The following is a 13,925-nucleotide window of genomic DNA, read 5'->3' on the forward strand; positions in this document are numbered from 1 at the left end:
AGAAGTATCATCACGCTGGTTCAGGCCAAACCCTGAGCCTGAGTCCATCTCTTGCATAGGTATAAAGAAAAAAGTATCAGATCTGCAAAACAACAAAAACACCACTGATAAGTCCTGAAGGACATATTTATTAAAGTAATGTACTATGGCAGACAGAAAACAGAGATCCTGTAAATTTACAAGCAATCTCAAGAAAGAAAACACAACTGAGTAAAAGCAATATATAAAAAAACAATTAATAGAAGGAAACTGTTTTAGGATGAAACAGAATTTAGTATTTCATTCCAAGAGTTTTTTTGAGTTCTAGGCAAAATAAATGAAAGAAACCAACACCTAGAAACATCTTGGCAACTGGGAAGAGAAAACTTTCATTATTTGCATATGACAGAATCATTGACCCAGAAAAATGAACAGAATCAACAAACATGAATCAAGAAAGGTTTCATTCTAGCTACAGATACCCCAACACAAGCCAATATTATTTATCTGCACCAACACTGCCATGTAGAAAATATAATAAAAAATTCACAGCAGTAACAAAAACAATGAAAATCTTTAGGAATTAACCATGAATTCATAAGGTGTCTCTAAGTCTAAAGGTCAAAGAAATGATTTATATAAGCCTATTCTATACTCTTATGATGATTTAATATTATAAAAATGTTAATCCTTTAAGTTAATCTATAAATTCAATGCAGTGCTGATAAAAAGTATTGTTGAATTTAATGAACACAATAAACACACATTAAAATTTATATTGCAGAATAAAGGTCCCTGTATAGGTTAATCAACCTCAATAACAAAGAGAAGATGGCATTATCCTACCATAAACTGTCCTACCATATAAGAGACACTACAGTAAAAACTGTGGGATTAGTGTAAAACCAGGCAGACATAAAATGGAACAGAATAGAGCACACAGAAACAAAATATGTATATTTAATATATAATAAAAACCAATGGGAAAAGGACACATTGTTTAGTAGATGGTATTGAGGAAACATGCTCACCACATAGAAAATGAAACTGGATTCCTATATAAAACCACATACATCGGTGGATTATAAATGGATTGAAGACTTCAACGTGAAAGGTAAAGCTAGACGATTCATAGAAGAAAATACAGGACAGTACCTCTGTGAACTAGAGACAAGGAAAGCCCTCTTAAACAAAATTCCAAAGCACAAAACATAAGGGAAAATACTGAAGAATTGGATTATGTGAAAATTAAGGATTCTCTTCAACAAAGCATAGTGTAAAATTCATTAGGATGCATGGAGAATATATTTATAAGGTCTAAAGTGAATAAGAGATTAACAGCTAAAATGTTTAAGGCAATGATAACCAACTCCAGTAGAAAAATGGACAAAGGCTATGAATGCGAAGTTCACAGGAAAACCAAAAAGCAAACAAGCATTTAATGAAATGCTCAGGTTTAATAGTAATCAGAGAAATAAAAAGTAAAACAGCAATGAGATAACATTATACCTATTAGTCTGGCAAAATGCATAGGTAGCTGGATGATACTGGTAAGACTGGGCACACAATTACCCCCATACACAGCTGGTGGTGGTGCCCACTGGCGGTCCTTTTGGAGAGGCACCTGGCACTCCTTATACCAATTAGGCCTATATATACCCAATGACCCGCCACTTTCCTCTTGGTATATATCCCAAGGACATTCTCACGGAGGCACATGATTTCTTTTTATATACGTAATGAAATAATTTTTGCATTAAAGTGGTTCATATGGAAGGCATGGAAATGGGTGTGGGGGATAAAAAGAAATACAGGAGCGAGTGAATGAAGTGAGGAGGGAGCCCTGTACAGACCAATGACAGGTACCATGAGCTAACGAGCATCAGTAAGTCAACACCGCACACTTCAGTCAAGTGCAGGAGGTGGGTAATGATGGGCGAGGGAGGTTGTTGCAAACATGTCGGTAAAACTTTTGAATTACACGATAAAAACGTCCTTTCTGGAGTTAAGGTGAGGGAAACAACTCCGTTAACTACAAGAGACAAGAACATCTCTCTAAATACCAGAAGATACACTGTCTTTAGAGTTTTGAGGATAGAATAATTTTGAGCTCCATATGTGAAGGCAACAGAACATATTCTAAGATACGCATAGATATAAAAACTGTACCACTGTGAACATTTCTAGAATCAAAGAAAATGTTCAACAAAATTTTAAGAACATAAAAGCAAAGAGCTTTATCCTTCTCGATAAAATACAAAATTACCTTTTGTAGAAAGAGGACAATCCTTGCGAGCATCTGGGCACGGAGTTCTTCCAAGGTAAAGAGTGTTCGGGGTGTCCTAATGAAAATTTTGGTCTTCCCATAAGCTACGTCGTCGTGAAAACCACAATGTTCAATCAGTTTCTTGACAGCCTCTTTGTCTGAAGGGAGGTCATGGTTGGGCCAGGTGAATTCAGAGATCATCTTATATCTGGGTGAAAAAAGAACAGGGCACAGAGTAAGTAAGAAAAACCATATGGTCTCAATAGATGTGGAAAAACTACTGCATACAATTCAAGATGCTTCAGAGACAGAAAGAAGGAAAGAAAAAAAACTCCTTAACAAACTAGAAATAGAAGTGAACTTCATAGCCTGATAAGAGATGTGAAAAAAGCCTTCAGTAAGACACAACATTCCTTTATGATAACATCTCTTACTAAACTAGGGATAGAAGGGTACTTCCTTCATTTAATAAATGCTATTTACCTTAACCTCACAGCAACTATCATTCATAAAGGGGCATTCACTTTACATACAGAAACAAGGCTAGGATGCCCTCCATCACCAGTTTCCCAGCCTGCCTAGTGAGACTAACAAACAAACTAGTTAGTGACTGGGGAAAGAACAAAACTAATCTTACTTATGAACAATATACTCGCTTCAAAGGAAATCACGGAGATTGTCGGATAAACTATTATCACTAAAAGAAAACGAAGCAGGGTCCTGCATATAAGACGAATACACAAAAATCAATCGCGCTTCCACATGGCTCCTTGCCATGTGGACCTCACATAGGGCAGTTCACTACACACCAGCTTCACGAGTGTGAGCATGAGGAGGCCGGAGTCACCGAGTCACAGCCTTTTGGAGCCGAATCTCACAAGTGATATACCATCACTTCTGCCATATTCCATTTTGCTAGAAGCAAATCACCGGGCCCAGGTCACATGCACGGGAAAGGGATTACACAGGGTGAACCCCAGGAGGTGGGGATCACTGGGACCAGCTTAGAAGACAGCCTGCGACAGTGCTTCCCTGCCCCCGCCCTTGCCCGGTGCAAAGCTGCTTAATACAAGTAGTCCATCTTAGTGATGCTGTTTATACACTGCATCTGAATGTTAAGTCACAGCGAAAAACGCTTTCCTCACATGCAGGGTACAGCGTAATTCACCTGTGTGTTCCTCTATTACTTGTATGTTTTTATTTTGTTACACTGAGAGGTCTGATCCATGTGGCGCTTATTTTGGTGAGGTATGGATCCGATGCTACCTTTTGACAAAAGGCTAATTCCAACACTACTTACTAAACGTCAGTTTTTCGGCCTACGATTTAATATATCATTTTTATCATATACTAAATCTGTATGTGCACTTCAGTTCGTGTCTATGCTTCCTGGTCTGTTTCATTGTACTGTCTGTCCATCTGTGCGTCAGTGTCACATGGTTTTGTAACAATTATTGACGTTGTATTTCAATATCTGGTGGTCTCTCCTTATCCTTTTCTGTTTTATAGGTCTTTCTAGGTATTCCTGCATGTTTATTTTTCCACATAAACTTCAGAATGAATTTACATAGATCAAAGGAAAAACAAACACAAAACAGACAAATAAATCCTTGCAGGTATTTCTATTGGGTTCCCACGTTAAATTCATTAAATTTAGCTGTGATGTGGACTTGTCCTATCCAATAACAAGGACTATTTTTTCAAGTCTCCTTTTGTGACATTCAGGAATCTTTACGTTTTCCTCATAGGGTTTTACACCTTCCTGGTTAAGATAATATACATCTAAGCGGCATGTGATGCCTTCTTGACATTTCTCTCTTTTCCTAGCTTCCGTCTTAGCTCCCATGACAGCATGCTCTCCCTGGCTGCCTTTAGTCTCTCTGGATATTTTTTCTCAATTTTATTTCTAGCCACCGCTCATCCATTACTAAACTCCCAAATGTTGCAGTCCCCCCTGGCTCGTATTAGGCCCTCTATTCTCTATGTACACCCTTTCCCACATCACCTCATTTACTCCATCTGCTTTCTTTTTCAATTCATGAATTTGCTATCTGCAGCCCACTTCTCAGCTCTGAGCTTCAGACTCATATATCCAATGCCTACATCGATCTGGAAGGCATCTTAAACTTCTCTTTCAGCCTTTCCCACGTCAGTGCCCTCAGTTACTAAAGCCAGAAGCCTGGGAATCATATTTGATCCCTTCTCTTCTCTAGCATTCATTCTAATCCATCATCAAGCCCTATTGGCTTTACCTCCAAAATGTACTTAAAATTCAACTATTCTCAAGTTTACTGCCACAATCCTAATCCAAGCTAGCGTCACGTTTACTGCAACAGATTCCTGAATGCTTTTCCATTTCCTCTCCAATCCATTCTACATATTCGACTGTCAGAGCAGTTTTCTAAAAAGGCTTACATCATTCTTATTTTTTACTGCTCTCCTCCTCCATCACTATAGCCTTCTTTAGGGTCCTGTCATGTGTGTTGCCTCTTTCTTGCTTTAAAGCCTTTGCATATGCTGTTCCCATTGCCTGCAATGCTTTTACGTGTAAATCTATTCACTCAAAAGCTGGCTCCTTTAGTTTTTTTCTTGGTCCTCTTTCATCAATCATCAACCCTCACACCCATTATTCTTCTCTAAGGCAGCCAGTTGGTTTTTTTCTCACACCATTCAACACAGTTTGTAATCATATTGATTTGTGGGTTTATCTGTTTAATGTCAGTCTCCCTCACTAGTCTGTGGGTTCCATGAAGGCAAGGGCTTTGTTCTGTTCCCCACTATATATCATGTTGCCTGCTACATAATAAGGAAATGAGATATCTGTGGAATGTAAGAAAAAAATTAAGGGAAACACATTTAAATGCCTACTTAGTAGCCACATAGAGACAGAAATAGAAACCAAATGCAAGAGTTCTAATATGAAGAGAGGTAGTACTACACAAGGCCGTGTGAAAAACGAAACAAAATAGGAAAGCTTCCAAATTTGTTTTAGAACAACAATAAGAGTCAACATTTGGGCCATAATATGGTAGTAATGGTGTGTGTTTGAAGTTTAGGCATATTGCAGAAACTGGAAGCAATCCGACTGTCACGCTGCTCAGCTAACACCTCAGGGTAAGGGTGTCCTTCCTTTCTTCCTGATGGTAAGAGGCAGGACCCAGTTCTCCAGCAAACTGGCAACCTGACCTTGCTAATTAAAAAGCTGAACTCATCTGCTTTCTGACAACTAGTTTTACCTCCCTGAAATACTTCAGCAGTTTTTAAGGTTCTTAGTACATTTAAAAATCCTTCTCTCTCTCCCCTCCGCCCTCTCTCATAAAAGAATGAAAATAAAGAAAAGTGACCAGTAAAAATTAAGGTTTAATTAGCTTACACAAAAAATCTGCAGAATCTCAAAGCGAAAATTTAGTGTGGTGAATATGACTTTTTCTCCCTCCATTACTGGAAACAGTGCAATGTCCTACATACCTTCTATTCCCCGCCACGTCCCGCTGTTAATTAGTCAGTCAGTATGACAATACAAGTGTCAATTTCTCTATGTGAACAAACTCTAAATTTTATGTAAAGCAGAAGGTCACACGCAGCCTGCAGAGTAGAAATAGGCGATTTTTCCTGGATGTACACCATCTTATCCAGCACTCTTCCTAGATGATTTTAGAGAAAAGCTAATCTCAACTTAAATAATGGGCAATTAGATCGACTTCAGCCCTTCCACTCTGCTGTCTTTTAAAGGGAAACTTTAAACATTGATTGTGATTATTAACATCTTTCAATTTTCTCAACTTATTTTCTATTAGTTGTGCTTTCCCACTGTTGCTGTTTTACTGTTTTCTCTTAGATAGAATGGCTTTATTCCATTGGATTTGAAAGCCACGCATTCAGTGATGCGGCAATGTGCTGTTGGAGACTGCAGGCTCAGAAGCCAATGGCCTGAGTTTAAATATGGCTCCATGACTACTTGGCGCTGTGTACTACTTGGAGCGAGTGTCCATCTGGGCCTTTGCTTCCTGGGTCTTGGCCATTATGCCTAAGACGAGCCATTTCCCTTGCAGCTGCTGAGGTAGTTACTTGTCCTGGCCATGATGGCAGCCTCTTGGTGCTGCAGCTGTGGTACATTCACTCCAGCACAGCAGCTAGAATGGCTTCCTGAAAGGCAGCGCACGCTGTGCGAGGCAGGCTTTCCTTAAAACTGTGACCTTGGCTCACTCCTGGGTCTACCTATCTGCTTCGTATTGTATTTAGGAGTGATTCATATTTTCAAGGTTTACTGAGAATCCCCTTTTGGTTCCACAGTGGGGCTGTGCATTTACTTGGTTTTTAAATACACATGTTTTATATTAGTTAAGGGTGTTCTGGAGTGGGAATGGGAAATGGAAGCTTGCACCACTAAGACTGCCATATTTAAAATCCATAAGTTCATTTTAATCTGTTCTCTTTTGTTTTATAATGAGTATTAGAAAACATAATCCAATCCTTATGGCATGTCTTCCGTGTCAAAAAGCACACCAAAACATTTGGAGTTGAAAGTAAAGTAAGTCCAGAGAGGTTAAAAATAGGTAAAGATATGCCTTTAGAAAATTCTTTGTCCCCCCCCCTCCCAAAGCCCCGAAATCAAGCTTGTTTATTGTTTTACTTTAACTACTCTTCATGGCTTCCACTTTGTCTCATTATAATACAATTTTAGTTCGATAAATATATATTTTAGATACATATATTTTTAGTTTAGCCTGATCCTGTATTTACCCACCCCAGCCTGCTTATTCTAATATTTAACTTCTGTTGATTTTCCATAGATGACAACATAAAAACATACTCTGTTATTAATTGGTTGAATGCTAAGAGCAATAACAACAGTCCAGCAATCTTGCTATTAGTGTATTTGATCAAGTTTGAATTCAAGACTCAGAGTGAACACATCTCTACTCATGAAAACATTTCTACTATGTAGCCTCAATAAAAAAAGAAAAACCAAATTTAAAGAACAGTGTGATTTCAATAAAGAAAACAGTGTTTTGAACATAACCTTTTGATCAATATAACCTTAAATTTCAATTTTCCAGGCTATTATGCTACAAAGTTTTAGTCATTCCAAGAGTCCCCATTTAGAGCAGTGCCTTTCACTTCTGTTCACAAGTAGCTGAACACTGGTGGAGAGAAAGCAATGATGCTGGGTGAGGTCTCATCAGACATCTCTACCCTCACATCTCAAATGGGCACTCAGATCTTCCTGGCAGCAATCTCACTATACAAACCCATTTTTCCCACTCTCCAAAATGAGTATTCTCACTGCTCCCCCAAACTCCTACACCACCTCTCCTAATCCTCCCTCTCAGAGTATGGCTGCGCCTCATACTTGATTGAGGAAACAGAAGCAATCAAATAGGACCATCTTCATCTTTGCCATCAGCTCACCTCTGAGGATTCCTGCAGCTGTACTCATACTCTCTGCCTTTGTCCTGTTGCCACAGGTGGAGTGTCCCTGCTCCTATCCGAAGCTGACAAACCTTCCCCTTGTGCTTGGGAGTCCATCCCTCGCCTTCTCAAGGATGTTATTGTTACAATTCCCTCGCTCCCTCCTGCATCACGGATGTCTCGCTCTGTTCTGAATCATCCCCACCTGCATACAAACCATCTCCGGGATCTCCTGACCTCACATCCCGCCCCAGCTACTGCTTCCATTTTCCCCTGCTCTGACTCGCAGCACACATTCTTGAGCTGTCTACAGGCATTCAGTTCCTCACTTCACTTTCCCATCCTGCCGAAACCGGGCTCTGCCCAGCCCTTTCTCCTTTGATCTCTATGTTGCCAAATCTAATGGTTAAGCTCCTGCTTTTATCTCACTTGATTGCACAGCAACATTTGATATGGTAACTGCACTTTTCTTCTTGGGATGCCTTCTTCTTTTGACTTCTGTGACTTGACTCTTTTCTGTTATTTCTTCTACTTCGTTGGTTGTTCCTTTTCTTCTCTTTGCTGCTTCCTTCATGTCAGACCACAAACCTGTATGTGGGCATGGACCTCCTCTTCTTCTCTACCTGGTTCCAAGACTTAATATATAGTATATACTCATATATACGCTAATCACACACAAAAAAAGTCTCTATATCCAGCCTGGACTTCCTGGAGTTCCAGATATGTATACCTAATAGCTTACTTAATAATATTTCTATCTAGATGTTTAGAAGGCATTTCACACCTAACAAAATCAAGAGACAAATGTTGATTCCATCTCTGTCCCTGTCCCATGCCCTCCTCCCTCAAACTTCTCTTACCCAGTCTTTCTTAGCTCAGCAAATGGTATCATGCTTACTTACCTGGATGCTCAAACTAAAATCTACTTGTCATCCTTCGTTCTTTTCTAGTCCCCTCTCATCTACCCAATCCATGAACAACTCTTGTCACGTTTCCTTCCAAACATATCCCAAATCTGTCTACTCTTCTTGCCATCTACAGCAATCCCTTGTTCAAAGCACTATCATTAAGCCTGGACTCTCCTAGACTCCTGCAAAGACATCCCTGAACGTCTCCTTGCTTTCTAGTCATACAACAGCCGCAGTGGTATCTTAAAACATCCATAAGATTGTGTCCCTCCCTGCTTATGATCCACCAATTGAGCCCAAATTGAAACAATTTAGTCTGGATTACAAAGTTCAACATGCTCTGGCTCCCGTGCATCTCTCTGATCTCATCGCGTACCATTTCCCTGTCACTCAGCATCTTCCAACCCTACTGAACTACATACATCTGGTAGCTAAAACACCACACTTATTACCGCAAATGAGCCTTTTCCCTGCTATTCCCTCCCTCTGCCTCACCTGCTCTTTTCTCTGACCTCTGACCTCTGTATGGCTGATTACTTCCTGTCATTGTTATCTCCTTAGAGACTCTTCTGACCATCTAATACCTTATGTATTTATTTATTCATATTTCTGTGGAATCTGTATTATAGAACATAGGAAATGTTCAATAAATATTTAAAAATAAAGGCACAGATGGAATTAAAACATTATTTTTATAAGTCCAGCTGTCAACTATCATTATCATTATTAATAACAACAATAGCAAAGATATCTTACATTAACTGAGTGATTAATATATACCAGGTACTATTCTGAGTCCTTTTTATATATTATCTCATTTAATCCTCCAGTAACCCCACAAAGTAGTTACTATTATTATCCCCATTTACACATGAGAAAACTGAGGCATGGAAAGGTTATGTGATTTGCCCAAGGGTATAAAACTACGAAATGGCAAAGTCAGGATTCCAACCAGGAAGACTAATTTTGGGGCCTCCACAATTAACTATTCAGTATTTTGTTATTAGTATACAGCTGATCCTTGAACAACATGGGTGTGAACTGCGCCGGTCCACTTATATGCAAATTTTTTTCAATAAATACTGTAAATGTCTTTTCTCTTCCTTATGATTTTCTTAATAACATTTTCTTTTCTTTAGCTGACTTTATTGTAAGAATACAGTATATAAAACATATAACATACAAAATATGTATTAATCAATTGTTTATGTTATTGGTAAGGCTTCTGGTCAACAGCAGGCTATTGTTAGTAGTTAAGTTTTTGGAGAGTCCAAAGTTATATGCAAATTTTCAACTGGGGGGGGTCTGGGGCCCCTAACTTCTGCACTGTCCTAGGTTCAACTGTAATTAATAATAATATCAGTAATGACAAGCAGCATTCATCGAACATCTATTATGTGCCAGGCATCTAGGCTTTTTATTTAGGTTAATTTAGTCCTCATAACAACAGCCTTATGAAGTAGGTGTTACCATACTCAGTTTACAGAAGCAGAAACAGCATCAAAGAAATTAAATTTCTGGCCCAAGATGATAGTCAGTGAGTGGCACAGTCAGGATTCCAACCCAGATGTCAACTCCAGATCCTTGTTCTTCCTACTACACTACGATGCCCACATTTCCTCACCAACACTACACGTTTCTTCCCATGGTCCATAAACCACGAACTCAAGGAGACTCCTTCTGTTGATTCTGGGACAGTCTTTCATATTGGCGGTTTCCTCATTCTTTTGTTCATTCAACAAATATTTGGCTTGTCTAACAGGCACTGATGCCTTGTCAGACATGGGGAGGACTCTGTAATTCTCAGCGTGCTATCGGGTTTCTTTGTTTAGTCTATTCTCACCTGTGAAGAAACTTCTCATAGGTCTGGCGGAAAGCAAATCCCGCCCGTCGCACCCTCACGTTTTCCAGGAGTCCAAGATACTCGACTTGGTGCCGGCAGCGTTCATCGTCAAATATCTGTGGGGATTTCTTCTCGTTGGGTTTGATGCAACGTACGTAATATGGTTCCTAAAGACATAAGTCAGCAAATGATACGTGTCACTGGAGAAAAATCTCAGACTAAGGACACTAACACCTAATTAGTGTCGTGTCAAATTAAGCCCTGTGCCTTTAATTTCTCGGGCATGTACTTGCGAATAAAGTAGTTATTCTTTCTTTCCCTCCAGTTCAACGTTGGAAGAGCCCATGCATTCAGCTAAAATGTTGTTTTATTCTATTTTAGGAAAGGGGATAAAAGTGGGGAGTCAAAAAAAAGAGAGAGAGAGAGGTGAACCTTGAGTTTTTGTGTATTTACGGAAACATGGTTAAAAAGTAACAGAAGGAATAATTTAATAGAAAGAGGCAGGAGCTGTAGGAAAGATGAACTGCGGTGAAGAATATAAAATATTAAGCACAGCCCTGGTACATAGTAACTGCTCAATTAAATGTTGGCCATCATCATCATCATGTTTGTGCTTTTGAAAAAGAGATTAAGATACATGAGTTTGGTACTTAAAGTTTATGAGTATATTAGTAGAGAAGTTACAAAACCACCTGTATGTGCCAGTGACTCTAAAATGAGCCTAGCAAAAACTTCCTTCCCTGGGTGCCAGTTACGTTTTGTACCGTGCATTAGATCATAACTCCTTTTGAAAATACAACTGTGTTTGGCATAGACCATGGTACATTGAAGATAAATTATTACTGGATGAATCAATGAGGTCAATGTATCCTATTTATCAGTGTAAAGAGTTATTTTCTCTGCTCTGAATCTATTATTTGTCAGACACACAGACGTGTGTTAGTTAGGTGATGGAATCCTCTGGAGTTAAATTGGGCAGTTTTGAGCTGCACTGAGGGCAGGAGGTAAAGTAGTAAATAATTCAAGAAGTAGGAGAGATTTGAAGAACGTGAATTTACTTGCATTTTGAATAGAGTAACAGTGTTCAACATCTAAACAGGAAGCTCCAAGTATATATTTATCATGCTGCCTTCCATGATGAAAAGCAAGGCTGTTTTCTTCCTTTTCCTAAGCCCTGCTTGATTAGTTTCCAAGTTGCTGTTGTAGGAGGTTATCACAAATTTAATAACGCAAATTTATTCTCAAACAACGCAAATTTATTCTCGTGTAGTTCTAGAGGTCAGCATTCTGAAATGGATCTCACTGGGCTAAAAATCAAGGTGTCAGCAGAGCTGTTATTTTTCTGGAACCCATTTTCTTGTTTCCCAACTTCTAGAGGCTGCCCACATTCCTTGGCTTGGGGCCTCCATCTATCTTCAAAGCTCACCAATGGCCAGCTGAGTCCTTCTCAAGATTCCACCTCTCTGGTTCTGACTCTTCTGCCTCCCTCTTTTCCTTTGAAGGACTCGTATTTACATTGGGCCTACCTGAATAAGGCAGGATTTATTTTAAGTCCAGTTGATTGGCAACCTTAACTCCATCTGCAATCTTATTTCCTCCTGCCATGTAACATAATATATTTACAGATTCTGGGGATTAGGATGAAGATATCCTTGCCCCTCCCTACCCCCCCCATTGTCTCAGTACCTTTGGAATTTCCTCAGTGATAATATCTGTTATGCTAATGAGTTGACTCAAGCCCAGGCCCCTGGGTAGCTTCAGGATAAAGGCTAGTCACCAGAAAAACCTTCCACAGGATTGGTTCCACAGGAACTTTTAGCTGCCTGACCTCTGGGGATGGGAGGGGGTTTGGAGAGTGAATCAATCATGCTTATGTAGTGAGGCGCTGATATAATAAAAAAGCTCAGGATGCCAAGACTCTGAGGAGCTTCCTGGTTGGTGAACATATGGATGTACTGGGAAGGTGACACACCCTTGACTCCATAGGGACAGAAGCTCCTGCTCTCGGGCTGTCCAGACCTTGTCACTTTGTATTGCTTCATCTGGCTGTTCTGGGTAGTCAGTGTCAGAATCGAATTGAATTGTAGGACAATCAGTTGGTGTCAGAGATCCCGTGTTAGAATGCAGGGACCATTATTCGGCCCAGCACACTGTCGACATTTTTCATCTCCTCTGTGGTAGACTGAAAACCACGACGACACTATTTTACACCATCTCCCATGGAGAGGTGGAGTTTCCACCCCGCATCTTGAATCTGGGCTGTCCTTGTGACTTGCTTTAGCCAGCACAGTGTGGCAGAAGTGATACTGGGTTATTTGTGGAGTCCCAGCCTTGAGAGGCTTTGTCTTCTTGGAACACTTCTTCCATCATGTGAAGAAGCCCAGGCCCAAAAACTATGTGAAGAAAGAGGCCACATTATCACAGCCGTTCAGTATCCAGTCATGCCCTGTGCGCGAGCCTCTGTAGACCATCAATCCCCAGCTGAGGACAGCCACTTAGTAAGCCCAGGTGAAACCAGCAGAACTGGCCAGTTGACCCACCGAATCATGAGAAATAATAGTTGTTTTAAGCACACACACACAAAAAAATCTCTGTAACACATGAAGCATCCTTTTCCCATTCATAATATTGTTTTTTATTAGTTTTATTAACGGTCTATCTTTTGATTCTTTTTTTGATCTACTGGTTTAAACTTTTGCTATTTAAAAATTACTTTTTACTTCTTTCTTTCTAGGTTTTCTTTTGGAGTTCCTTTCCTGGCTTCTTGAGTTGAAAACTCATTTACTTTCAGTCTTGCTTTTTTTTTTTCAAATAAAGGCATAATAAGTGGGCCACTTTAGCAATAGTCTATAGTTTTTGATCAATTCTTTGTCATGCAGTTCCAGATATTTTGTAATTTCCCATTATGATTTCTTCAACCTGTGAGTTATTTAAGAGAGTCGTTTTTAAAGTTTCCAAGCATGTTTAAAAGTGTTTTTTTTAATTCTGATTTTTATTTTACTTGTTGAGGATGAGAATGTAGCTGCATATACATTTCTTAAAGTGGTTAAGACTTCCTTTGTGATCTAGCATGTGGTCAGTTCTTGTAAATATTCCATGTATTCTTGAAAGGAATATATATTTCCTAATTCCTGGGTACAGAGCTCTTTGAATCTATGAAATAAAAGTTTAAATTTGGTTTTCAAAGTTTCTGCTTTCTTACTAAGGTTTCTGTCTGCTTGATCTATCAGTTTCTGGTAGAGATGGTTTAAAATTTCCCATTAGGACTGTGGCCTTGTCAATTTTTCCTTTAAAAATTTTCAGGTTCTTTTTTTGCTTTATAGAGTTCATGTATAATCATGGCTACGTTGTTAGTTCAAAATATCTTTGTTGTCTTGGGTATTTTCATTGTATTATTATTAGTCTCTTTATCTGTATTAATACTTCTTTTTCTTAAATTCTATGTTCTCTCACATTAGTATTGCTTTTAATCATTTTTTTTGGGGAGGGGCTTAGTATGTCTTTAGCTACCTCCTTG

At 39.2% G+C, this 13,925-nt stretch overlaps 1 protein-coding gene across 1 annotated transcript in view; it reads right to left on the reverse strand.

Moving 5' to 3' along the window:
• The window catches only part of MYO1D (myosin ID), a 284,586-nt gene that overhangs the window by 158,074 nt on the left and 112,587 nt on the right, over positions 1-13,925 (reverse strand). The window contains exons 15-16 of the mRNA XM_019732584.2: positions 10,409-10,575; positions 2,246-2,453 (exon numbers count right to left, since the gene is read on the reverse strand). Coding sequence (XP_019588143.1) covers positions 2,246-2,453; positions 10,409-10,575 — 375 coding nt within the window. The remainder of the gene's footprint in view (positions 1-2,245; positions 2,454-10,408; positions 10,576-13,925) is intronic.

This window comes from Rhinolophus sinicus, linkage group LG15 (genome assembly GCF_036562045.2).
Source record: "Rhinolophus sinicus isolate RSC01 linkage group LG15, ASM3656204v1, whole genome shotgun sequence".
Taxonomy (NCBI): Eukaryota; Metazoa; Chordata; class Mammalia; order Chiroptera; family Rhinolophidae; genus Rhinolophus; species Rhinolophus sinicus.